Source organism: Melopsittacus undulatus, chromosome 7 (genome assembly GCF_012275295.1).
Source record: "Melopsittacus undulatus isolate bMelUnd1 chromosome 7, bMelUnd1.mat.Z, whole genome shotgun sequence".
NCBI classification, from domain to species: domain Eukaryota; kingdom Metazoa; phylum Chordata; class Aves; order Psittaciformes; family Psittaculidae; genus Melopsittacus; species Melopsittacus undulatus.
Window position 1 is genome coordinate 11,424,370 of NC_047533.1, and position 26,207 is coordinate 11,450,576.

At 38.3% G+C, this 26,207-nt stretch overlaps 1 protein-coding gene across 2 annotated transcripts in view; it reads left to right on the forward strand.

The window, feature by feature from the left end:
- The window catches only part of AFAP1 (actin filament associated protein 1), a 117,217-nt gene that overhangs the window by 47,027 nt on the left and 43,983 nt on the right, over nt 1–26,207 (forward strand). The window contains exons 1-4 of one of the 2 annotated variants that reach the window (XM_031048412.2): nt 7,501–7,653; nt 7,897–8,025; nt 13,085–13,182; nt 24,847–24,955. In XM_031048412.2, the coding sequence (XP_030904272.1) occupies nt 7,899–8,025; nt 13,085–13,182; nt 24,847–24,955 (334 nt within the window). In that variant the 5' untranslated portion in view covers nt 7,501–7,653; nt 7,897–7,898. Of the gene's footprint in view, nt 1–7,500; nt 7,654–7,896; nt 8,026–13,084; nt 13,183–24,846; nt 24,956–26,207 lie in introns of those variants that run through there. The other variant, XM_005148508.3, reaches the window with a different exon arrangement.

The window sequence follows — 26,207 nt, forward strand, 5'->3', positions numbered from 1 at the left end:
GCAGTTGGAGTGAAATCCATGTTCCTTTGCTTTACAAGGTATGTTGTGTTTATTTTGGGAACAAAAGAAACCTTATGTGGAAAATATATTTTTAGAGAAAGCCTTAAGCACCTAGATAAAGTCCACTATAAGTTTCTGTAGTTAGTTACCATATTTTGGATTTTTTTGGGTTTTTTTCTTTGGCTAACATGAGCTCAGTGTAGATAACTGGTACTTAAATAAAAAGAAATGCTGTATCACAATTTTGCTTTTCTCTTTGCATTTTCTTCTTTGTTCTTTTGTTTCTTTTATTTCTATTTTCTTAGATCTCTCATTTTTCTTCTTTTTGCTTTTATCTTTTTTCTCTTTTAGTTTTTTGGTTTTATTTTTTTCTCATTTTTATCTTTTTCATGTCTTTTTTTTCCTTTCTTGTTTCCTTTTCCTTTCTTTTCTTTTTCTTCTTCCATTTTTTCTGTTATGAGTTTGTGAACTTGGGTAACAGGAGGCATTTCTCTCTGAAGGCTGTGGTAGTGCTTAAGAACTTTAAGAACTGGCCTTTAAAAGATAAACTCTTTATCCATCTACCTTATGCTAACAGATTACACTCCTGCATTGCTGTCACTCATTGTATGTCTGTAGCTGATTGAGTAGGATTTTTGGCAGCTTTTTCTTGTCCAAACATTCCTTAATGCTTTCTCACCTCTTGTTTTATTACTCAAGTATTGCAACAGCAGCATTTGAGCTCTGACAGTTTTTTTAGAAAGCTGGTTTTGTAGAAGCCAATTCCTTGAAAACTGAAGCAGAGGGAAGAAAGAAAAAGAGGAATACATGTGGGCTGTGGCCAAAATGATCCCTCGACACTCACTGAGGTTGAGCATAAATATGCATGAGACAGGAGGAGTTTATAGTAGCTGTGTTTTGCCCCTCTTGCCCCAAGCCGTCTGGAAAGAGAGTTTTTGATGGCCTGGGGAGCTCCAGATTTTAAACAGAAGATTATTATTGTGATTTTTAGAGAGGCTTAAAAATCATTATTTTTATGCTAAAACACCAATGACAATCCTTGCATGTGTTTTACTTACTCCATACTAATACTTTAGCTTCAGAGCTTCATCTACTATTTAGGATTCACTCCTTTTTCATACATTTTACCATTCTTTCCTATAATTCCATGTACCCCTAAGATGATAATCTGTACTTTCTGGAGCAGTTTTTTAGTGTACTTAACAGGTAGAGTTCATCACACCTTGTACACTATTATTACTAGAGCAAAGAAGGGCCAGTGTAACCAAGAGAAAACTTTTCTAGTGAAAAGTCTTGTCTTCTCATGCTGTGTTCTTCAAACAGCACAGCAAGCCTTTTCATTTCTTGGTGGATAGGATTTTGATACAGGCTTCATCTGGTTCCTGGTAACATACTGGGAAAAGTAAAGTTTTTCTTAGCGGTAAATACACTATCAGTGTCTGTTTCCAGATTTTATGTATTTCTATGTGAAATCTTTTCCCTGGATAATGGTAACATAGTAATGAAAAGAATTTATTCATTAGTTACTGGACTTTTGTTACTGCATTATAGGATTGAGTGGAAGTGAGTCAAAGTGATTTTGTGTATTTCTTCATTAAGACTTCTGTCTCCTTGAGGCTCTGTATTCTTCGTAGTGTCTCTGATATTTATATCTTTATGAAATACAGACGTGGTTTCCCCAGTGGTGTTTTGTTATGAGCTTTTTAAAGAAGTATTCAAATGATGACATCCAAAACTAAGGATGATGACACTATTTCAACAGAAATGGGTACAAACATGCAGTTCACACTCTGGTTTTGATTCAAAACTAAATCATATGTCTGGTTTCTCCACTGTTGCTTGTGTACCCAAATGCCAGTGGGGCTTTTTTGGCAGGGTGAGTTTGTAAGTTTCAAAAAGTTTTTGCACTTTGGATCTTAATAGGCTTTAATCAGATTTCAAAACAGAGCTATTTTTATTCATTCAGCCAGGCAGTCATCACTAGCTTTAAGTTTGTTCTGAAGAAAGGCCTGATACTGCTAATAGAATATGGAGGCTTAGATTTTTAAGAGGTGAGAGCATATATGTATTGAAATTGGCCCATGTGGTTTATGAGTTAGAAGACATCTTTATGTAGTACAAAACTGCAGCATGAACATTTTCAGAGGATAAATTCTATTATAGGCTTAGGTATGTATTTTATTGCAGTGCTATATTAAATGAATGACCATAAGGGCAACGTTGAGGCTGAGACATCAACTTTGAGAACCTTTTAGCTGTTACCAAATATAGTGCTTGTGTGTGTGTATGTGTGCTTTATTGCATTGTAGTTGGATTCAAGTACACCTATTCTCAATACCTGATTTTCATATATAACTTGACAATTTGCATCAATATTCAAATCAAATTTGTTACAGGAAGTTAAATGGGATCTCCCTCCCCCATGAAGGTAACATTGAAAATGCTGACATAGATTCTTTGCTTTCCTGGAAGATGTGCTTTAGGTAAATACAAATCTTTCCACTAACAGAGGAGTAGCTAGATGCAAGTCTCTGGCCTGTATTCTACAGAAAGTCACATTAGGTAGTTTCTTCTGGTGAATCTCATTGATGTGGTCTGTTCTGGCTTTTAACATCTGTAAATGACAAACTAGACAGAGAGGATATAAGCCCATTGAAATTTGATTCAGCAATGTGCAAGGAACTTATCAAGAAGATCTAAAAATTAGAACATGAATTTTAATTCATATCTCTATGATAGATTTGCATACTGACATTTTTCTACATGCATTTATAATTGACAGGCAAGCATGGAAGTGTATTTACATTGTGTGGGTTTGTATTGTGTGGATAAGACAACAATTAATAAAAATACCTCTTGTGATCCTTTCTGGATTTGTAATTCTTTTTCTTTAAAACTTCTTCAGTATATATTAGTCAACTGGAAAACAGTTTTGGGTCATTTGTCCTATGGCAAGGTTAAGAGATACTGCAGCTGCTGTGAGCGACCAAAAAACCAATCTCACAATTCTTTCAATAATCTCATCCTTGTCTTTTCTTCTTTAAGCAACCCTGAAATCATGTGTGCGATATAGCATTGTTCCTATGGGTTTGTTTAAATCAATTGGAAGTGAAAACTTTATATTCTTAAAAAAATGGTTATAGGCTAGTACCCATAAATGTAGATCTGGAATAATTGCATCATCATTCTCTTTCAGTCCCAGTTGGTTTTAGTTCTGGTTTGGAACAAAAACTATAGTGTGATGTAATTGCCTTCCTCTGATTATTTTTACCTTGGTGTATTCTGTTGCTGGCTTGTATATGCAGTTTTTATGTGCTGTCATTTGAAAAAACTTTAAAACTCTAGAGAGCCAATCTTGGAAACCCTTCTGGATGTATCATTGTTTTTTTATTTGTGCATGGCAATTGCAGCAGCCCATTAGGGGCCTATAATTCCTATTGAGCATAGGATGAACTTCTCATCATTTAATGTGGAATGTGATTTTGCTCCTCAGTCCAGCTAAAATCTGCTTACTGTTGTGATTACCATCCCTAGGCTCCACCCTGCCTTTCACCACCTGCCACTTACAAGTAATTCCTTTGGCAATGAGAATATAGCCAAAACTGTCAGATAAATTGGCCCCTTTTTGAGAGCCTTCTGATTATTATTCTTATTTTGTGGTGATGTCAGATTTCCAAGGGTAATCTCTCACTGGAGGAGTATGTTTTTCTTTGGGACTTGCATCACCCTCTCATTTTTAGTCTCCATTTCAGATGTAATGATTGCTTACTGAAAATATGCATTATGTGGATTTTCTATTATTCAGATGCATTACTTTTTGTGAGCACATCATTCAGTTCTAGGAAGGAGAAAAGAAGATTCTTTAATTTAGAAAATAAGCCAAAGATTGACAACAGGCAAACTTGTTTTATCCCCGAGTATGTACAAGTTCAGTTGTTACCGTCTTAGAAAAAAAGAGTTTTTAATTCCTTCTTTTAAATACTTTGAATGCACTCTATGGCAGTATTTTCAGAGAGGAGAGTAACATTTTACAAGGGCATGTAGTGAAAAGACAATGGATAATGGCTTTAACTGGAACAGGGGAATCTTAGATTAGATATTAGGAAGAAATTCTTTACTGTGAGGGTGGTGAGACACTGGAACAGGGTGCCCAGAGAAACTGTGGCTGCTCCATGCCTGGCAGTGTTCAAGGCCAGGTTGGACAGGGCTTGGAGCAACCTGGTCTAGTGGAAGGTGTCCCTGCCTGTGGCAGGGGGATTGGAATGAGATGATCTTCAGGGTCCCTTCCAACCTGTGCTTTTCAGATACGTGGGAAGAATCATAGAATAGTTAGGGTTGGAAAGGACCTTAAGATCATCCAGTTCCAACCCCCTGCCATGGGCAGGGACACCTCACACTAAACCATTTGGGTTGGAAAGGAGCTCAAGATCATCCAGTTCCAACCTCCCTGCCATGGGAAGGGATACCTAGCAGTAAACCATGTCACCCAAGACTCCATCCAACCTGAAGAATGTTTCTCACTAGCTCTGAACAATGTTTTCCTTCTTCATTTTTGCATGTTTGATAATTCCCTCCCTTCACACTTTGATGTTTGTGATGGATGCTATGATCTCTAGAAAAGAAAATACAGCCCCAGTTTAATCCTGGTGGAAAAATAAGAGAAGCAGTGTTTAAGTGTCCATAACTAGTACTTGACAACACCTGCTGACCATTTTATTCTGTTATCATACTAAAGTCTTAAACTAGTGTTTATGAATGCTTGCTTGAAGTCTGTGTCATATACTTACAAGCTTACAATGTCAGGAAGAGCAAGTCTTCTCATGCTCTGTATTTCTCTATGATATAAGATACTTGAACCACAGTGCTGAACACTAGGCCAAATGTAAATGCAGTTACAGTGAATGTGTTATGAAGGCAGTGGTTTTGAGATGTTTTAAGCATTTTCTCACTGCTATCACAGGTCCTAACCAAGGCTTGTTTTTAAATCCTCTGCTGGGGGCAGTTAAACTGGTTCCAGTAACTTAGGTGGCTTAGTCATCGCAGGTCAATGGGATGTGGTCACCAGTGGCTGCAAAGCAGATTTCCTCCAAAGACATAGAGGAGGGCCACACATTTATGGGATGAAGTCTCAGGAGAGATCTGGGCTGATGCCAGCTCCCAGAAGTCTCTCCAGCAGTGGTTTCCTATCTCCTCTTCTCTCACTTCCTTGTCTCTTAACCTTATAACTAACTCCCTATTGCTGTTTTCGCTTCTTATTTTACAATCTGTATGTTTATGTTAGATTATAAACTCCTAAGCACAAGGATCTTACAATTTTTAATAACTGAAAAGTTATTACACTGTGCACCTCAATGATATCTGCTGCTTTCATCTTTTTCTCTCTTCCTTCCCAGAAGTGAAGGTTCTCATCAAAGAAATGGAGCTATTGTGGCACAGGGTATACTTTAGTTAAAACGAGAAGGGAGAACTCACTTTCAGCCTACTTGCAGTCCCTTGCCTTAAAGAATCCAGAAAACATGCATTTCAAAGGAATTTTAGTGCAGTAATGCATGCAATTACTGACAGTAATTTATATGGTTGTAGAACAACTTGAAAAATAAACATTTCTTGTACTATATACTAATTAGATTTCACAATGACTGCCTAGATTCTATGGTAATAATAGCTTTTTTTCTAGGTAATAATAGCTTTTGAGATGCATGTATTATAATAGATGTTGCAATAAATATAATAAATAATTCCATAATTAAAACTCATAACAATAGTAATACATCTTATATTAAAAGCATACTTAAAACCAAGAGACCGCTATACACTTACTGAAATATACACCTAATTTCTAAAGGGTTTAATTTTTAAAAAAATGGGGTTTTTCTGCTTAAAAGTCCTCCTTCTTTTATTTCCTTGAGCCTTGTGATCACTCACCACTTTGCAAACCTGAACCCATAGCTTTTTGCTTCAGAAAGCTGTTTGCTGGAGCTAAATATGTGGTCACTCCATAATGCGAACAATGCTGAAGTAGTAGGGTTGTTGTGAAATACTTTGGTTTTCTGACAGACTTCTAGACAGCTTAGATAGCTACAAGTGTGATGGCAAAAAATCACCTTTAGCTGTGGGTTGTGTTTCATGAGCTACATTATGAAGTGATGTTGACAGTTTTGTTGTCATTTTGGATACCCTCTTTCTGCCTATGTATTTTAAAAATCTTTAAGAAACATACTTCTTGAAAATGTGGTCAGTTTAGATAATGGCAGTGCTGCTGCTCAGTTGAATAGAATAACATATTCACCGAGAAAAACCTTGGGCAGGATGGGTGTATACATAAAAATTAATGGTGTCTTTCAGAAAGCTCAAATGTACTTCTTCGGGGGTTTCTTTGTCAAGATGTTATCATGCCCTGGTATTACAAGGTGGCACATCTCTGCCCTGGTAGGAGTATGTTAGGTTTCCCAGAGCAACTGAGTGTGCTTGCAGGTACAATCCACAAATAAATGGGAAAATCTTCATCCACTGGGGACAGGAAGGGGCCAGAATCCCCCCATAGGAGTGTAGCTGACATCTACAGGTTTCCTTTCATGGTGCTGTCTTTAAGTATAGGATAAAACAAATATATCTTGACCAAGGGTTGTTTAAACATCAGACATGTTTTTGGGAATGAACGAAAGAATTCCAGGTTCACTTGTGTAAACAATTGTATCAGGAAATGTTTTAGGAGTAGGGAAGAGCTGGTAAGGGAGTAAGCAGCAAAGAATGTAATTTGTTGAGGTTTGAAGAGGCTTAGCAGTGATCACACTGCTAGGCCTTGAAAAGACTATCAAAACAAGTATGATTAAGTAGAGAAAAAATTAAGTAGAGGCATTTTGAATGAGGATAGGGCTAGCATTGATCCTAGGTGTGGCTTTGAAATTAAATGGATGTTTCTCCTCATCTTTTTATGAGGATAATGTCATCAGGTGCAGAAAGTATGGAAATGTGAACTGTTCTATCCAAGATGCAAACAAAACTAACAAGCCCACGTAAGAAAAGGGACCAGAGAATCTCAGAATAATGATAAAACAGAAGCATTAAAATGAGGTTCAACACCATGAGCTTCTCATAAACCTGCTGCATAGGTATCGTATTTATAAGAATGGTCTGAGCTACTGCCGTTATTAAGACAATGTGAGAATTTGCCTAATTGGAAAGGAAAAAGAGTAGAAATGTGCTGTATATCAACAAAGTCTGTTGACTAAAATTTGAAAAATATTTGGAATACAGAGAAGGAATGTAATTTTTTTCTAGGAATGGCTTGGAAATCCTCGAGATCTGTAATAATAGGATGAAATATGAAGTGTATCATCAGGAATCTGGGGAGTAGTAAGAAGTTATGCGATGGGTTGGGAGCTTGTCTTTGGAAATTATAAGAAAGACAAATCACTGTAAAAAAGGAATACCTGCTCTTTTTTACCACAGCAAACAGAACAGTAAGAAGAGGCAAAGAGAGACTTTCCCTGAAGATTTAGGAAAATATCTGTGTGTCTAGAAGCTTTCCCAAACCTGTTCTGCAGTTACAAATTATTTGGTAATGAGAGAGGAACCCGAGTGGCACTGATAAAAAAGCAGATAGCCATGACTCCTGCACTCGCTTTTGTCTAGTGCTGGCTTGATGATGTGGTATGTCAAAGTACTGTCTTTTCTGCACCAATTTTGATTTAACCACTACTAATGCCAGTAGTGCTCACTAATGGGCTATTATCTTGGGTTTACTAATGAATAGTCCATTTCCAGCAGGGAGAACCGTACATTTTTTAAGAAATACTAGAAAATAACTATAAATGCAAATAAATGAGAATTAATTCTGTCTTTTTTTCTAATGGGGCTTTTTAGAAAAAGTAATTATCTTTCTTTGTCTTTCAGCCATGGAAGAGTTAATAGTTGAGCTGCGCTTGTTTCTTGAACTTCTGGACCATGAATATCTAACTTCTACTGTCAGGGAGAAGAAGGCGGTAATAACTAACATTCTCCTGAGGATACAGTCATCAAAAGGTCAGTGTCAAGGGAGGTTGTTCTTGCTTGCAGAAAGCACAGAATGAGTGAAATAGGTTTAAGGGCTAAAGACAAGCCACAAATCGAAGCAAGACAGAAAGACAAGGTGAAGCCAAAGCCTGAACACTTTCCTTCATGCTCAGCAGTAAAATCTAGCACAAGGCATACTGGAAGTATCTTGGGTGCACACGGGTGAATCCAGCCACAAAATTATGTGCTACATGGTTCACTTCTGCTGAGAGTGGTTACTTCATTTTATTTGTGGCAACAATGCTATTTATGAGTTTTGATGGAAACATACTGTATCAGGGAGTGGTGGCCACAGTACAGATCTGTAGATGTCTGGCGCTGCATGCTGCTTCTCTGTCAAATGACCCAAATCCATCAAAAGGCTTAATATTAAGGTTCCCAATGTTTGGTTTGCATTTTGCAATTAGAGGTATATACACTTTCCCCTTTTCTTCCCATCTAAAACCATTTTGGTTGCACAATCACTCTTGTCTCTGTGAAGATTATGGAACTGAATTCTATATAAATAATTCAGTGTGTACAGAGACCTTTCTATACAGCTTATGTGAAGATTATTCCTCAGTATTTTTTCTAGCAGTACTTTTACATTTCCTTAAAACACCTTTCCATATGAAAGTGACATCAGGGTTATAAGACCACTGTCTCCCCTATACTTGACACTGACAGAAATACTGTTGATGTGAACCCTCAGTGTTTAGCTGTTTGAAAAATACCAGAGTATGTTGAAGAAAAATACAACTTTGTGAGCAGCTGCATTTCTCATGATTTGTTTCTTCTCCAGTCCTAAAAATCTATGGTCTCGTTTGATGCAGTGTTTTGCCCTTCAGTAAAGAAACCACTAAACAAGATGCTGCCACAGGATTCAAGTCCAAGAAGATTAACTTGAAAATAATGATTGTCCTCCTTTCTGCTTGGACATGCTTAAAGATCCATATCTATTTTTACTTTACTCCTGAGAGAAGGAAGCAAGTACTGATTTCACATATTGTGGAAGGAGGCTTCATGCTCCAAAAGCTGGTCAAAATATAACAAAGCCCCCCAAAATGAAATCAGTAGATGAGAACCTGCAATTTGCTATGTTTAGAAACAGCTTTATTTTACAGTTCAAAATAACCTCAATAATTCTCATCTGATACTGCATGTTCTCCTTGTAATCTTTTCAACTAGATTTATTAAGAAAAACATTCGGCTTCCTCAAGAAGTCCAATGACGTTCTGTGGACAACTTTGTAAACACAGGGAAGGGTTGTCATATCCTTTCCTTCTGGATTGTGGGTAGTGTTGGAGCTCTACAACTTGAGCTCCAGTAGTAAATTAAGCAGTGCTGAGTATGTTTCTGAACCGTAGAAGTCAATTATTTGTGCTGGTAAATTACGGAGTGGTCCTTGGCATGAATTTGGCCTCAGCTGACTTGTCTCCTCCATTGGTTCCTAGACATGATGTATGAGTTAGCATGGCCAAAGATCTGTTCCCAACACAGTTCAAACTCATCACCCTCCGCCTTTGTTTTGATGGGTGAGAGATTTTAACCCTGTGGATAGCAATTTCTCCATACCAGAGCACCTTCATAAGTGTGTTTAGTTTATGACTCCAGATGTGGCCAAGGATAAAAAGACCCAAGGTACATAGCTTTGTGTCTTTCAGAACCTGCCATTCTGGTTTTAAAGCCTATTAGGGATATATAACAACATCCACTACATCCTATTACAGGGTCCACCCATTAGCAAGATCCATATATGATCTGTCTATTAAGTGGTAGGGTTTAGCTCAGTGCAGTTGTTGCTGAAACATTTTACCCACTTCTAGTGTCTACATTCAAGGAAGTGAAATTTAGCCATTTCAAAGAAAAGTCATAGAAGTGTTTGAAGGATCCAGAAATATGCATTCAAATTACCTAAATGAGGCATTATCATTAATCTTGATGCAGAAAAGGAGTGACTGAGAATGAGCTTTTAGACTTACAACAGTAAGTTCAATGGCTGAATGTTTGTTTCAAAGTGGAAATAAAGCACATGTTTTGAGCACTGAAGCTATGAACTCATGGAAGAACTTTGTAAGCTCTGCATGCCATTGCTGGCATTTCATCAAAATGGAATATTTTGCTAAAAGATATGCTCTGGTTCAAACAAGAATTAATTCAAGGAAATCCCATAGTTCAGCTAAGCAAGAGGTCATAGGACTATGCTTTATATGTCTATAAACTCTAGTTTATGGAACTGCAATTTAAATAGTGTTTAAGCCAGCATGGACTATAAAAGAAAGCATCCTGTTTCTCTCCCCAGGCTACTCATTCTCGCTCATCATGGATTGCATCTTCCCTTCTGCTAGCACAAGCATTATTTGCTTTTTTTGTTTTTTTTGCTGGTTTTGTTCTAACCAGTGTCACATCCCTGGTCTGGTTCAACCTGAGGCTACACACATGCTTATGCTGGCATGAAGGAGAGGTTAGTGCAGGGACAGGAACAAGGCAGGGAAGGAGAGGAAATGCCTTCTTGAGAGCTCTGCCTTCCCGTGCTGGCTTCAAGTGTGTGTGAAACTACCCAGGGAGTCATGTACTTTACTGGATCTGACCCTGCTGCTTTTTTTATCAGTTATAACATTCAGTACTCCCATCCCTTTGAAACTATTCATCTCTTCATTAAAATCAAAAGCAATAAACGATGCATAAACCCACAGTACTCTGTAACTGTGTTGAACTGTCATTCGGAGTCTGTTTTGCAAAACATTGTTTTACTCCACCCACATAACTCCACAAGAACTTTTGGGTGGCTGGCACAGTTTAAGAGGCCTGAGGACTGTGCTGAGTTCAGGCTCCTCATATGCATTTGCAAAAATCAACTATGTGAATCCAACAGAACATTTCGATTGCTGGAGCAAACCATGGGGAATGGTAATGGAGGATCTGGGCAGCTGGGAACTGGCTGGGCTCTTCGTAACATCTGGAAATGGACAATTATGTTTTTCTTTTTAAAGGTGTGGAAATTACTATAATGATCTGGTTATATTTTTGTAAAATACTTATAAGTCAGTAATTTCTTACTTGGGGAATTCTTCCGAAATCTTTTGCCTTGTTTTGTTCCATTTCTCAAACACACGTTGTTTTCTTCATTTAATATCTTTTGAGCACAGAGAACCAGGCCAGGTAGATGTGTTCTTCAGGTCATAGATGCCTGGCCTCAACATGCCCCATGTCCAAATCAGTGGTTACTCTGAATAGTTGGCAAAATTATAAACTTTATTTTTCTTCCTGAGTCTTGGCATGCCCAATGGATTATAGGTCTGAAGAAAACACTTGGCATTTCCTTCTGAAACTTAGACTTTCTTCTAAAAACAAAGACACAAATAGTTTATTTTGGAGTAGGAAATGTTGCTAGATTTAGTCGTTTAATATGACTGTCAACTTTGCCTGTTTTCCTTAAAGGGACCTGATGCTGTAAATCTGTAGTGCTCACTTTGCTGTATAACTTGGTAGAAGAAAATCAGTGTTAGAGCAGGTTCTTAATTAAATGTACATGGTTTAAAATTGGGGGAAAGCTAGTTTCCTTCATATTTGACTTTTGGTAGCTATGTAAAGCATGGGAGACTTGGATATGGATAGCAGTCATTAAATGGATTCATCCTGCTTAAAGAGGAACAAGTGAAAGTTATACTCAGAAAAAAAGAAAAAAAAAGATTGGAAAGTTTCCCAGGACTAATCCCCCTTTTGATTTGTAAGAAGAAAGGAGAATCTGTAGCCCTTGGAGGCAGTTTATTTTATCAGTGTTGGTTTTCAATCCATGACTTCACAGCCAGTGGGACTGGTGTATTATGACAAGAAACATTTAATCATTGATTACATTTTCAAGAATTATATGATCTTGACCAAAGGACATCCATTTGACTATGTAAATATATATTTTAAAGCCTAAACTAAACACTAAGAGCTAATTTCAGTCTAGGGGTTAGCAGGGTACAATCCATTGACAGAATTTTTGCCAGAACATTAGGGAGATGCATCTTAATCTCCCTTTTAATATTTAGAAAAATAAACAACATCATGTTCCTATGAAGTGAGTTCAACTGTGATGCAAATTGGTGTGCCAAAACGTAAGAATGAGTGGGTTTCTCCTTGTTTCCCCAGGGAGGGAGATGTAACAGTGATACAAAGGACCCTCAAAGCAGTTTTTGTGTTAGCTTCCTGTTCCCTTTTCAAATTCACCTAGAAAGCTATGGATTATTTTTAAGAAATGAGGGATGAGTTAATGGTGAGTTGTTTAGGGCAGTGTTCCTGCCAGCAGCAGTGTGCTCCAGGTTGGCATGTCACACCGTACTGCATCTCTCAGGTCTTGTGCAGACTTGCATCATGGCTCCATGATCAGAGATAGCTGTGGCAACAGGGAACATGGGCAAGGTGGGCTTGGCCATATAGCTGTCACCATCGCTGTTAGGAAGGAAGGCAGGCAGGGTCTCTTCTTCTGCCCTTTTTCCCACTCTGTTGTCATGAAAGGTGGTTTTGAACTCACTTCTGCTTGATGGCTTTGCCCATCCAGAATGCACCATGGGAACAACTGTTGCTTGTCTCCTCTGGTAAAAGGCAGCCAGCCACATACTGCCCACAGGCTGTTTTATTCACTGTACAATGCTATTAGGGTGTTCACAAATGTGTTCACATCTTACCTCCATAAATAGTTTTATCTATATGGTAGATGCCTGGCATGTTTGAATTTTAGCTGTTTAAATCTTTCAGTTCCAGATGGATAGGCAGTTCAGAATGATTTCCTGCACATTTTTTCTATGTCTGGCATTTGTTGATCCAAACAGCATATATGTCATTATCATATAGAGCAAGTATGTGTTTGTTCTGCTTGATTAAATTCCTGAATTCCCAGCATTCTTCCAGTCCTGCCTCAATCACACTTGGGAGGTAGGCTATGAGCAGCACTGCATGCCAGATTTCGGTGTGTGACAGTCAGACATGGTGTCCACATGTGGAAAAAATGTCCTGTTTGCATCCACCAACGTGTTAAGTGATGTCTGTTGCTCTTCTGCAGGTTTAGAAATAAAAGAACATGTACAGAAGCAAGAAGTCACCAACAGCTTGCCAGCGCCTCCTCAGATGCCTCTGCCAGAAATACCTCAGCAGTGGCTGGTGAGTGTTAATCTAAATATATTGATATATATGCAAGAGAGAATATATTTGTGATAAGCAACAACAAATTGTTACAAGGGGAAGAAGCTTGCAGGTCCAGGGAAATTTTTATTCCTATCACTTTCCACTCTGCTTGAGGGAACCAGGTTCAATTTGCAGAAGAGAAGGCAAGAAATGCCCTATGGTGAAATAAGCTTGGGAACAGATCACCTGCAAAGGCTGTGGAAACACGATCTTTGGCAATTTTCAAAGTTCAGTTGGCAAAAATCTGAGCAACTTAAGATTAACTTCAAAGGCTGACCTGCCTTGTGGTGGAGGTTGGCCTAGCCCACAGGTCCCAGTCAGTTTCTTATGATTTTAATGATCAGCTTTTCCTGGAGTAAGCATTATGAAAAGATTTCCTCTTGATAGATGGAAACAAAGACTCAGAGTTTCAAAATGAAGGACTAATACTTCTTTTTTTTTTTTTTAAGATATCCAAGTCTTTAGAGCCCTTCTGTGCTGTCTCTGGATAGGAAATTCCCTGCAGAACAAGTAGAAGTGCATGCATGTTCTTGCAATGTTTATAGCAAAGATACTGCTTGAGATCTGTAATTCAATCCCTCCTGTTGGGAGCAGCTGCCTTGTTATAAACTAAACTATAAACATATTTTAATGCTCCTCTATTACTGACTTCACAGAAGATTTGAAGAAAACATTTTCAGCTTTCTCTTAGAGAAGCAGAAGCAAATCATGGGTTAACCCGTTGAAAGGTGTACATGCTCTTAGCTCTAATATGGAAAATTATCCATATTTTTATTCATCTGTGGGAAATCTTATGCATGGTAACAAAGACAGTCCATGGTGGCTCATGTTCATTGACTGAATTGAGAAGTACAGATGCAGCTTACAGGGGCAGTACTGAATGGCTGACATTCTGCTTCATTTTAGTGTATTATTCTGTTATCCCATTTCTGCCCAGTTCTAAGAGATATATATAAGATATATATATATCTTATATAAGCCAGTAGCATCAGAAGTAATTTATCAGACCAAACTCTTAGCCAGCCTTTCATAATACTTTTGTAATTACATTTATTTGGTGGTGAATAGTGCTGTGTATTGCAGAACAAAGTAAAAAAACCCCAACAAACGTATTATGTAGGATACCTTAATCATAGTTTATCCCTCAGTACTACCAGCTTTTGGTTTGTGACCTAAACAAGGTTTTTGGTGTGCTGAAATCATTATAGGAAGAGATCCAGACCTGGTATATATACTGTAGCAAAATTCAACTAAAAGGGATGCATTAAAATAATTATGCATAGATTTGAATGGGTGCAAAAGTGATCTTATTAATATGCAGTGAAACTGGGAGAATCCATTTCATGGTTAACAGTGCCTGAAAATGATTATTTTTCTTTAATTCAAGATGCATATAGCATAAATTACAAGGGAATAGGTTGATGAGAGGCAGGAAAATTATGCAAAATGCACATGCCTTTGAAATGTAGACTTCAAGTGCTGGCTTCATAAACTGAAGCCAGTTGAGATTCTCCTTTCATGTTTATCTAGGTTCAGTTTAATAAATTAGCTCTGAAGATTCAAATTGTTTTTATAAAGACAACTGACCTGCTTTTCCTTTCTCATATACTAATGTGTAAATTCCCTTAAAGTTGGTACAGCTGCATAGTGTGAAATATGAATTAAGTCCAGCAGGTCAACACTGGTTTTTGCAGTAGTTCAGTTTGGATTTTTGAGGAACAAAAATACTTCTCTGAGATCCAGTGGGAATTACCATGGAAGTTGACACAGAGCCGGTTGATCTGAAGCACGGTCTTCCCATATTGAGCCTGGCAAAGTGGAGCTTGAACATCGCCATCCCCTCTGACCTGCCTGTAGCACTGGGGACACTTTCATCTCAGTGAAGTCACCAAGCTGACCTGTTTTTTCCATAGTGGTGGAAGCTGATTTTTTGCCAGTTTTTCTGCAATTCCATATTCTGCTGCCAGGCACGGGCGGTTTCCACCTCCCTTCTGGTGTCAGTGTCACTTTTGAGATCAGCCATGAAATGCCCCAGGCCTCTCATTGGCTTGCAGTATCCAAATACAGGTTATGATCTATTTTAAGATGGTAGCACCTTGCAATTTGTGAAAAAGATGATAGACTGCTGCTGTCCTGCTAAAGATCAGGTGGAGTCAGAAAGGAAGGACAAAACCATCAGCTTTTTGACCTTTGAACACAGGGGCAAGCTCAAACCACAGTCTGGCTGTTTAAAAACTTCTCCTGAAGTCATGTTGAACTGATGGAATTGATTATTAGCTGTCTATTTGAAACCTTTCCCAATTAGATGCCTCTTTGTTATCCCCTCAATTATTAGTATGATCAGAGACTTTCATATTGTCTTCCTTTTTACATCAGGCTGGGCATCAGTGACAGTGGCCAAGATATGATTTTTCCTTCCATTAATGCTCCTGTGACAGAAATACTGAGCTACCTTTCCTAGCCTTTTTCATAGACCGTGCTTTCGTAGTCGAGTAAAAGAAATCTCCTAGGGACCACTAAAGGACAGGAAATTCTGCTCCTGGTTGCCCTTCTTCACACAGCAAATTGGAAGTCATGTTGTATGGTATCCCTTTTTCCCAGCCATTCAGGACTGAAACATTTTCCACTTGCTGAATAACATGGTGGTCTCAGCCTCCAGTAGAAACACAGTGGGCTGGTGGAACATAAGAATTTACTGGAAGTGGGAATCAATAACTTTAAATGCACTATGTGCTGTTACTGAGTATGATGAAAGTTAAAGTTTCATTTACACCACTGTTTCCCTTTATGGCACTCAAGGGATTCTGCATTCAGAAATGTTTAGTTTGAATTGGTGTTTAAGCTTTTACTTATGTAAAGATGTGTGGGTGGGAAGGAATTCAATACCCCTTAAAATAGTGCCAGGAGACAGAAGTATGTGTGGGCAGGTGCTGTGCAAGGTTTCCTTTGTAAATCTGTAAATAGACCTGCATATTTGCTCAGGCCAAATCTTGTATCAGTTTTGTTATTCATCAGCCCATGAACAAAGGGTGTAAACTTAATTTGATTTAGAAACATGCTGTTAATAGTTTAAATGAAGTCTTCAGTTATTAAAACATATTAAAGCCTGGAGAGTTTTCCTGGAGTCAGTGAGCTTTAGACCAGGTCTTAAAATTGAGGGACAAATTTGGACCTCACATGTACTTTATTTGATTAGAGTGAATCACTATGTACACATTCTCTTAGTAATTCTCTTTTTCTGTGTACATTCCCTTGCCTACATCTGGTCTACCAGACTTTCAGTCAGGCTTAGAAAGCACAAATCCTCACTTGCTTTAGCTTTTGCATACAGCTGCTTCAGATGGCTGGCAAAGTAAAAGCTGAAGATAAAGAAAGTGAGCATAAGGACAACTTGGGAGTCCTGCTGCAGAACTGAAAGGCCATTTGCCTGGGTGTGCTTGCCTTTAGAATGTGCTTGTTAGCATGAATACAATGCCAGCAGCTAGGGAAGCTTTGCCTAGCTCTGCAGCAGAGGAGATCTCCTGGTTTAAAATAGTCATATTGGTTCTCCCCTCTTGACTACTTTACTGAGAGGGCTTGTGTCTTTTAGCTTGCTTTCTCCATCTCTACATCATCAGGTACTGTTATATTTCCTTGCTCTTGACAGGAAAGTAGCAGTGATAGATGATGAGTTTGGAGGGATAACAGAGCCAAGGCCAACCTCTAAGTGCCGCTGGTGGTTTAACACCTGGGATCTCATCATTGCGCTATCATCAAGTTGCCTTGAAATATGTTTTCCATTGAGGCTGTAGGATAACATCCGGTGTGTCCTGCTGCTCAGATGCGCCTGAGGATTACTGGCATGAATTATCCCCAGCATGACAGTGACAGAATACTTCCAGCCTCCAAGCATTTGGTTGGCTTATTACATCTGACAGTTGGTGATTTCAGTGCACTCTGCAGTCCAACAAAATCAAACACAAACAGCACACTTAGCTATTTTTCATGATTTTCACAGTAAAATTGAGTATACATTTTGTTTTTCCTGGAATATTGTCAATTTAATAATTATTTAACCACAACAAGTGTCCAGCAAGGTGCCAGAACCCCTGTAGATATAAATCAGAAGGGTAGGTCCTGCAACATACACAGTCAGTCTGTAGGAGTGTTTAATATATATGGGTTTCTTATTGTGGAGAAGTGATTTGACAGCCTCCCTTTATCTGGCTGCCTGGTATACTCTTAGATATTTATTAGAAAATGCTGAAAGAGAGAGTGTCCTTGGAGAAGAAAAGAATCATCCAGAAATCAAAAGGATTTTTTTGGTGATATATCACCAATAACATTAATCATTCTTTGAACAACAGCCAAAAAAGTGCCCAGCCTTTAAGCTTCTTCTAAAATGTGCAATGAGGCTAGTGCCATAACTAAAGCAAGGGCTCATGTGCTTGGCAGGTACTTATGAACCTTTATCTCATCTTGATTTTCCTTCTAACACTGAAAAGCAGTTGTTATTGTTCTCTGTTCATCTTAAAACAAAATCTTAGGATCGTATTGGCCTTGGAGTCTTTTTCTTGCAGGACATTTTTAAAAGCCACAAAAAAGAATTCAACAAACATTCAGCTGGTTAATTCAGAGCTGGCCAATAGCTTCAGCTTGAACAGATCTCAGCAAGTTCTTCCGTAATGAAGGAACAACTAAAGGGGCTTTTCTGATTACTCACTGCAGTCACTCTTACTGCAGGCAATTATTAAATAATAAAATTATTAATATTTTATTATTATTTTATTAATAAATAAATTAAATATAAACCTTTCAGAAAAATACCAAAATCCATTTACTAGAAAGTAGGTTTCTTATTACCCACTATTTCAATTTGAAAGGCTGTTTCAACATCCTGAAGTTACTTGCTAGCCTTTGTTCTTGTGTTTAAAAATATCACTTTCTTTCCTCACCTTCATACCTGTGCCTCAGATATCTTCTGAAATTGCAATCATCTTTCTCTCAGGTTTGATTTCAGTCCATTGCATATAAGAAAGGCTCTAGCAGTTTCATTTTGATCTATAGTTTAATTCTAGTGAACTACATCAGTATTTCTCCCATGCACCTGCTCTAAAGTTCATGTTAAAGTTTGATCATGAGTGACCAGAACAGCAGAGTCTTCAGGACATAGAATCATAGAATTATAGAATCATTTAGGTTGGAAAAAAACTTTAAGATCATAGAGTCCAACCATTAACCTAGGACTGCCACTAAACTATGTTGCTAAGCGCCCCATCTGCACGGCTTTATAAAACTTCAGGAATGGTGACTCCAACTGCTTTCCTGGACAGCCTGTTTCAGTGCTTGATAGCCCCTTTGGTGAAAAGGTTTTTCCTAATATCCAATCCAAATCTCCCCTGGCTCAGCTTGAGGCCATTTCCTCTTGTCCTATTACTTATTACCTGGGAGAAGAGACCGACCCCCACTTCACTAAACCTCCTTTCAGGTACTGCAGAGAGTGATAAGGTCCCTCCTGAGCCTTCTCCAGACTAAACACCCCCAGGTCCCTCAGCTTTTCCTCATCACACTTGTGCTCCAGGCCCTGCACCAGCTCCATTGCCCTTTTCTGGACCCACTCCAGCACCTCAGTGTCTGTCTTGTAGTGAGAGGGTAGTGAGAGGCCGAGAACTGAACACAGGATTTGATGTGTGGCCTTACCAGTGCCAAATACAAGGGGATGACAATTTTCCTCTTCCTGCTGAACACACTATTTCTGATACAAACCAGGATGCTATCGGCCTTCTTGGCCATCTGGGCATACTGTGTGAAATACTTTCAATTATCATTTGTGATTGCATAAGGAATAAAGATAAAGAAACGTTTGCAGCCTCTTTGTTGTGTTGGTCATATCTTGCAGGACACTTGTAGTTGCCATTTCCATTTCTCCTGGGTGGGCTTGGTGCATTATTGTTGATCATTTATTTCACATTTACAAATGGTGTCAAAAATTTTAGTTAAAGTAATTTCCTTCTCAGTTCACCTATAGTATGCCTTTTTAACAATGAAACATCACCATATTTCAAAGCTTTCATCATGTCTAAGCTGCCAGAATGAGCTGTTCCTGACTGCCTTTAACTAGAATTTGTATTTAAAATGGATGAGCTCAGCTGAGGTTTAGAGTAGGATTGAAGTGCTTTTCGATATACTGCGTGGGTTTTTTACTATTTACATTTGATCCTCTTCACTGCCATTTTCACCTTCTTGTTGCTTAAGTCAAGGGGTAATTGAGTTATCTAATCAGAAATCAGACGTGTTGTGAAATGTTTGTGTTTGTGAAATGGTAACTTAGTTTTTGGTGAGGTTATTGTGTAAATGATGTCTAGACAATCTTCTGATCAAGCTGTAGAGCCATAGTATGTTCTGAGTCATTCTTTAAATTCAAGCTAGTCTGTTCAGATCTCTTTCCCATCACCAGGCTGTTCTTTGTGAGGCTGTGATCTGTTTATGGTCACTGTACTCTACATGCTAAGCACTTTTCCAGTGATACCTTTAATTAGCCATTCACCCCTGAGTCAGCCAGCACACTCTTAGGCTGTATCAGATGTACCTCCACTCCCAGGAGGACAGCATGGGAAGTACTTCCTCTTGATCTTACTCTTAAGCTTGCTCAAGTCATTGTCCAGGAAAAGCTAAGGAAAACCTTTGCTTGTGCTTACACTCATCCTCCACCTCATAATCCTTTCCGCTTGTATTTCCTCCTTGCCCTCATCTGCTCAGGGCTGCAGCAGGTGCTAATGGGTTACCCATCCAGCTCTTTGTAGGATTGTTGTGGGGTTCTGGGGCTCCCATCATGTCTGACGCTGGCTGCCGATTTCTTGGCCAATTCCTTTAGTTTTTTCCTGGTAGCATTGGTGTCCCAGAGGCAGGTACTGTAATTAGAGGTGTACACTCAACCGTGGTTGGGTGAGACTGCACCGACAGCCTGTCATGCAGCTGTGTTACCCACCTCATGGTGGGACTGACAGGGTTACTCTGATTAAAAAAGCTGAGTTTGGTGTCTGGCTGGCTGGTTTGCTGTTTTCTGTCAGATATACTCAGAAGAGGAAAAGAGAAGTTCTTCGACTTCTTTCTCATTATTTGGTGTCTGGTTTTGTAGATTTGGCTGACAAGCTGAGAAATTAATAACCTTAGAATACAGAGCTAAAGTCAAATGAATTCTCAGCTTCTGCTTGTCTACCCTTAGGCTAGTATTTTCCCTCCTGCAGAGTTCTATATGGTCTTAACATCCCATATAGTCAGCACTTTTGTCCTGAATAAATCAAAGATCCATTCAGGTCCTCAACTGCTGGCAATAAATGGTGACTTCCATTTATTGCCTGAGCAATTCTGAGTTTATCTAATTGCTTTCATGCCAAGTCCATGGCAAGCTGTAATGCCCAATTTCCAGCTTTCACAAGCAGTATGACAAAGCCTAGTTGAAATCTGCAGTAATTTTGCCAGTTGTATTGATGCTCAGATTTTATTATTAATCTTGCTTTCTGGACATCAATTTTTTCACATGTGGGGAGAAGGATCATAAGTGTGTGAGCACTCTTTTTCCTCCAGGCTGAGGATGCAGTGGGGTTGTACAGAGGTTAGGTCTAAGTTTCTCCAAAGCAAATGGCATGTGCATGTGTCAAGGTTTCTTCTTGACAGCCCACATTTGCCTGCTGGCTTCTGAATAGCTTTATTATGCATCACCCGTGTGTGACCACTTTTCCAGTCTCATGTTGCTGCTTTCAATGTTGAGGGCTTACGTAGCAGCTGGCTTCATAGTCCGGCTGGATCCGAACTGGTAGTTGATCTAATAACACACATGCGAGCATGGCCCTTGAATTGCTGGCAGCCTTTGCCTGCAGCACGAGCGTACTGACAGTTTCTGCTAAAGTCACTGCTTTGCACTGGAAATCTCCACGTCCTAAATCATTGCATAAAGGGAGGTGTTTCTTTCTATTTCCTGCAGAGTGTAAGTCTTCACTGGGGTGTAAAGTGATTTTATATCCTCAGGCCCCTATACGATGACATTTATTTTCCTCTGTCTTTCATACTGCTTTCCACACTATGTACTTCCATATAGTCAGCAGATATTAGCTAGACTATCCCTAAAAAAAAAGTTACTGCCTATCTTGCTAGATATCCTTGGACAAAAGGGGGAATAAAGTAATTTATCTCCTAAGAGAAAGAAACAGTTTATTTGTGGAACACAGAGGGGCAAGTGGAAGGGAAGACCATAATATGCTATAAAATTAATATTTCCACTGAATCTGTTACGTAGTGCCTGGTAGAATAATGAGTATTATTATCCAAGTGAATATTGTTTCTTATATTTGTGTGTTTCTCATATCAATCCCTCATGTAAACTGGAGTTGGTCATCCCATGCACAAATCCAGTCTTAGCATTTGTGCTAATGCCTCTTTGCAGGTTGCCAGGTCTTTCCTCCTGGTACCACTCAAACTACACATGTTCTAGGGTTTTTTTGAGACTTGATCCTTTTATAGAATATGTAAATAGTTTCATAGGTTTCATGTCCTTTTTATTTTTCAAACTAATAAGAAGTTATTGAATAAAGAATTATTGCAGTTCATAATTCATAACTTCATCAAAATTCTTCCACTAAAAATTGCCAAATTGAATGAATTAAACAATACAATGAGCAATACTAAAAAAAATATAGCACTGTAAATATTAGTAACTAATACCAGAATGCTCAGATGTACTTTTTACATTTCTTGATGCTCAAACTCTTACATATTCCATAGCTCCCAACAGATGTAGTTGTTTATGGTAGAGATTTTGAGTGAGATATTTGTATTCCGTATTTAATCAGCTGGATTTTCTTTCAATATTAAAGCAGCCTTGCTTTAATCAGAAAGTATTTAATGTTTGATGTTTCTGTTTCTCCTAATAATTTTTTAAAATATAAAATAATTGTTTTCAACTTTGTTATGGCAAGCACTGCAAAATGCATTTCAGAGAGGAGGGCCCAGTTAATTCAGCAATGGATTCCATCTGTGTTGATGTTGGCTGCACAGTCCAGCCCGCCCCAGCTGTATGAAGTAACTGGTGCTCCAGCAGGGTCGAATTCAGACAAGCACCATTTGTGTTTCATTTCCTTTTTTTCTTTCTTTCTGAATAACATTTTGTCTAAAAACAAGGATTTCCCCCCTCCTACTCCCGATCTTTATTGGAACTTTTATTTGTTTCTGGATAAAAGATTGCTTTGAAGCCCCAGTGCTGTCAAGTCAAAATTGGAATGACTCTTGGGATGGGTATTTCCTGGGTGAGTTAGGTTTAATAATGATAGGAATTTCATATATTGTATATACACCTGACTGGAAAAATAGTCTAAGGCTAGAACAAGATATTAATATGTCTGTTTAATGAAAAGGGTGGTATGAATCAGCACTGCCCCAGGAACCATCCTTGACCCCAACTCACTTGAGCAGGGCTCTGCCCACTTACATGAAGGGAGAAAATGCAAACTCTTTGAAGGCAGCTCCCCATATTGTGTCTAGCAGTTCAGGATACACAGAGCTGATGTGTGCAGGTATGTAGGGTAAAATTAATAATTGCTGACAATTTTCCAATAGTAGTATTTTTTGTGTTCCTTACACCTGTTTCACAGCAGCAGCTACCCTTGAAAGTTTCATTTATTTTGGGATGTGCAGATTTGCAATGTGAGGACTTTTTCAGCAGAATTACAGGGACACTACACCAGAAGTCATGTTTTTTTTCATTATTTTCATTCTTTGAGAGATAATTTGCCTGGTAAAACTGGTCTGTGAGGAAAACTCATTTGGTTCAAATTACAGATAAGAGTAATTGTCATCTCTTATCTGTAATTGAGGGTGACATATGAAGTTGGCTATATCATTTGCTATAGAAGTAACATTAGTGTAATTCCCAGTCTGACCAAGAATGTCTGTATTCAGTCATGATTTGTTTCATTGTTCATGAGGAAATTTCTGATTTTACTTAGTACACAAAGAGAAGTCAGTGTTGGATGATCTGAAGTGCAGGTTTGGACACTAGCTCCTTGCTTTCCTGCACATTTGGAATACACAAGCACTTACCTAAAAGGTGGAATAACCTACTGGGTATGAGTTTAACTACAGGGCACTCTAAAGGTGGCACTTGTCTTGCTGATGTTGTTAAGAATTAGGGTCTTTCTTAGGTTTGTAATCAGTAATGAAATTTGGAGATATCTAGCTTTGAAATATACAAAGATGAATTCAGCCCTGAAAGTGCCCACAGAAGTAATACCATTACAGCTAATGCCCCCTTTTAATAAAGCTCAGGTTCCTCTTTGGTAACTTTACATCTATAGCAAAAGAGGAGCATAGTCAGTATGGCTTCATCTATATTATGTGGAAGAAAGCTCTATGCCCCTGCTGGACTGTTCAGCCCACCTGAATTGCAGTCCAGAAGTATCTGTATCTGACCATGAGCAAAACCCTGGCTAGTTTCTTACTTCAGTATCTCTGCTCATTTTCCAACTTTAGATTGAATCAGTCCAATGCAGTCAAACACCGTTACATCTCTTTCATTACAAGGAAAAAAAAGAAAGATGTATTGAAAAAAATGTTACTGCAAAAATGAGACTCTGCTTATGAGTTTTATTTTTGTAATCGCACAATAAACCACTTATGCTGGAAAAAGACTTCAGTATTTTCTGTAATATGAAAATATGAAACTAAAAACCTGTGGCAAATATGAATGAGTTCTATAAAATACAGTTGTTTTGGTACTTGTTAAGGAAATAGAACAGCAAAGTCATATGGAAGAAGTCACGGAGTACTAAATTTACTTTGTTACTATATCAACATACCAGCAGTCATTCAGTTTTAAATTTAAAACAGGTTTATATTTAGAAAATAAACATTTTAGAATTTGACCTGGTATTTGAAATATTTATTTTATCATATAATAGTTTCTTGATGTTCCAAACTTTTCATTGGTTCTAGCTCAGTTTTCACTATGTAGAAACATCATTTTTAAATTTAATGTCTATATTAAGAATTGATTTGCTATTGAAAGCCAAAATGATCACGAAAATATGGTCTAAATTATTTGTCCTTGATCTTTGCCAGCCAAGGCTATAAAGTGTCCAACCAAACTGTTATTTGCTGCTGTAATATAAATTATTTTAGGTGTAAAACACTTATACATAAGCCTTAACATTGTAAAATGCACAGAAATCTTTTTCCTACATAGATCCTTTAGATTTCTAGTTATTCAATAGAGAACTGTATCTTTTTAACATTTTGACAATAATACGACATTTTAAAATGTATCATTACAGTATGAAGCATAATTAAGTCACTTCATTGCTTCGAATCTCATCCTTTGCTTATTATTATTTAATTATAACAACTTATGAGGAAATTGAGGTTTAGGCTTGTTTCCCTTCTAAAAGATGTTACCCTATAAAACACGCTTTATTGAAAGGATGTCTAATTCACCCCTTCAGAGTCTTGCCTTCAGAGATAGTTAGCAAAAGAAACAGTCACAAGAGCAACCATTGGGTTTATAACGCTGGTAGTATTAGCACTTGTCATGAACAGATGTTCTGATCATGCTTAATTTAACAATTTGTTGGTCTGTAATCACATTTTCTTTTCTTTTTTTTCTTCATTTAGCCACCAGATAATGGGCCCCCACCATTACCAACATCTTCCCTTCCTGAAGGGTATTATGAAGAGGCAGTGCCACTTAGTCCTGGGAAGGCTCCTGAGTACATCACTTCCAGTGAGTAATATATTTCCAGATTCCAGTTTCTGAGCAATTCCTAATTCCAGTGTCCTTCAACTTTTCTAGTTCTCAACAGCCACATCTCTATTAGTGCTGTGGTGATGTGTCACAAGTATAGCTTTGATCATTTGGGGATGGTTCTGGTTATCCTCCCTGGCCATGCAGAAGTGTGTTGGTGTGGACAAACCAGGCTCCTTTAGAGGAAGCTAAACCTGGAACTCAAGTTAGATGCACATAAACATGTTTCAGCTGCTCTTGGAGACAGAGGGTCCAAATCCATAGCTTTGAGCCATGAATGTGGTGGTGGCATTGGGTCAGGAATCCAGAGTTAAGCATCATCCAGAATAAATGCCTCTGAGCTGGCAATATTGTAAATGTAGAGGTCTCAGAAACTGGTGCTGATCTGCAGATCTACTCATATGCCCTTATTGCACTGAATTCTTTGCTAAAGTAGACAAATAATAAGAAAAAAGGAATTATCAAAAACATGTCATTTGCAGCATTTCTGATAGCAAATTGTGGCAAGGGATTAATCAGTCATACTGATTCCCAGAAGCCATGTTTGATGCATATGACATTATTTTTGTGACTACTTATTTAGTGTAAAAGACAGAGGGCTGCCTCCTAACTGACCACCAGAATGTCCTTCTGCAACACACACTCTATTTCATGTCCAATACTTATCCAAAGACCTTATCCAAAGTGGAGCTATACTGAGAGCACGCTGATGGAACGCTGAAATGACTGCTGTGAGCATATGTCCAATACTTATCCAAAGACCTTATCCAAAGTGGAGCTATACTGAGAGCACGCTGATGGAACGCTGAAATGACTGCTGTGAGCATTTACACAGGGTCAGTCAACAGGACATTATGTACCAAAACATTGCAAAGATTTTTCTTTTTGCTGTTTTTCTCTTGGCTGGGGTAATTTATTACTCATGTATGGCTGATTTATCATTAGTCATTATTTTCTGTGGCCCAGAGATTAAAGGCATATCTTCCCCTGTTTTATGGCAACTTTTATTATTTGAACAAGTGGATAAAATATCTCTGTTCTTTAAACATGCATAGGAGTCACCTTAGAACATTAATTATCCATTTGTACACTGCACAAACTGAGGTTATCTGGCAGCTCTTAATTTACCTAAGAAATTCAAGGTAAGAAGGAGTTTCAGATGCTGTATGAAGGAACATTAGCAGAGCAGCAGAATCACTCCTCTCTTCATTTCCTCCCTTGAATGCTGCAG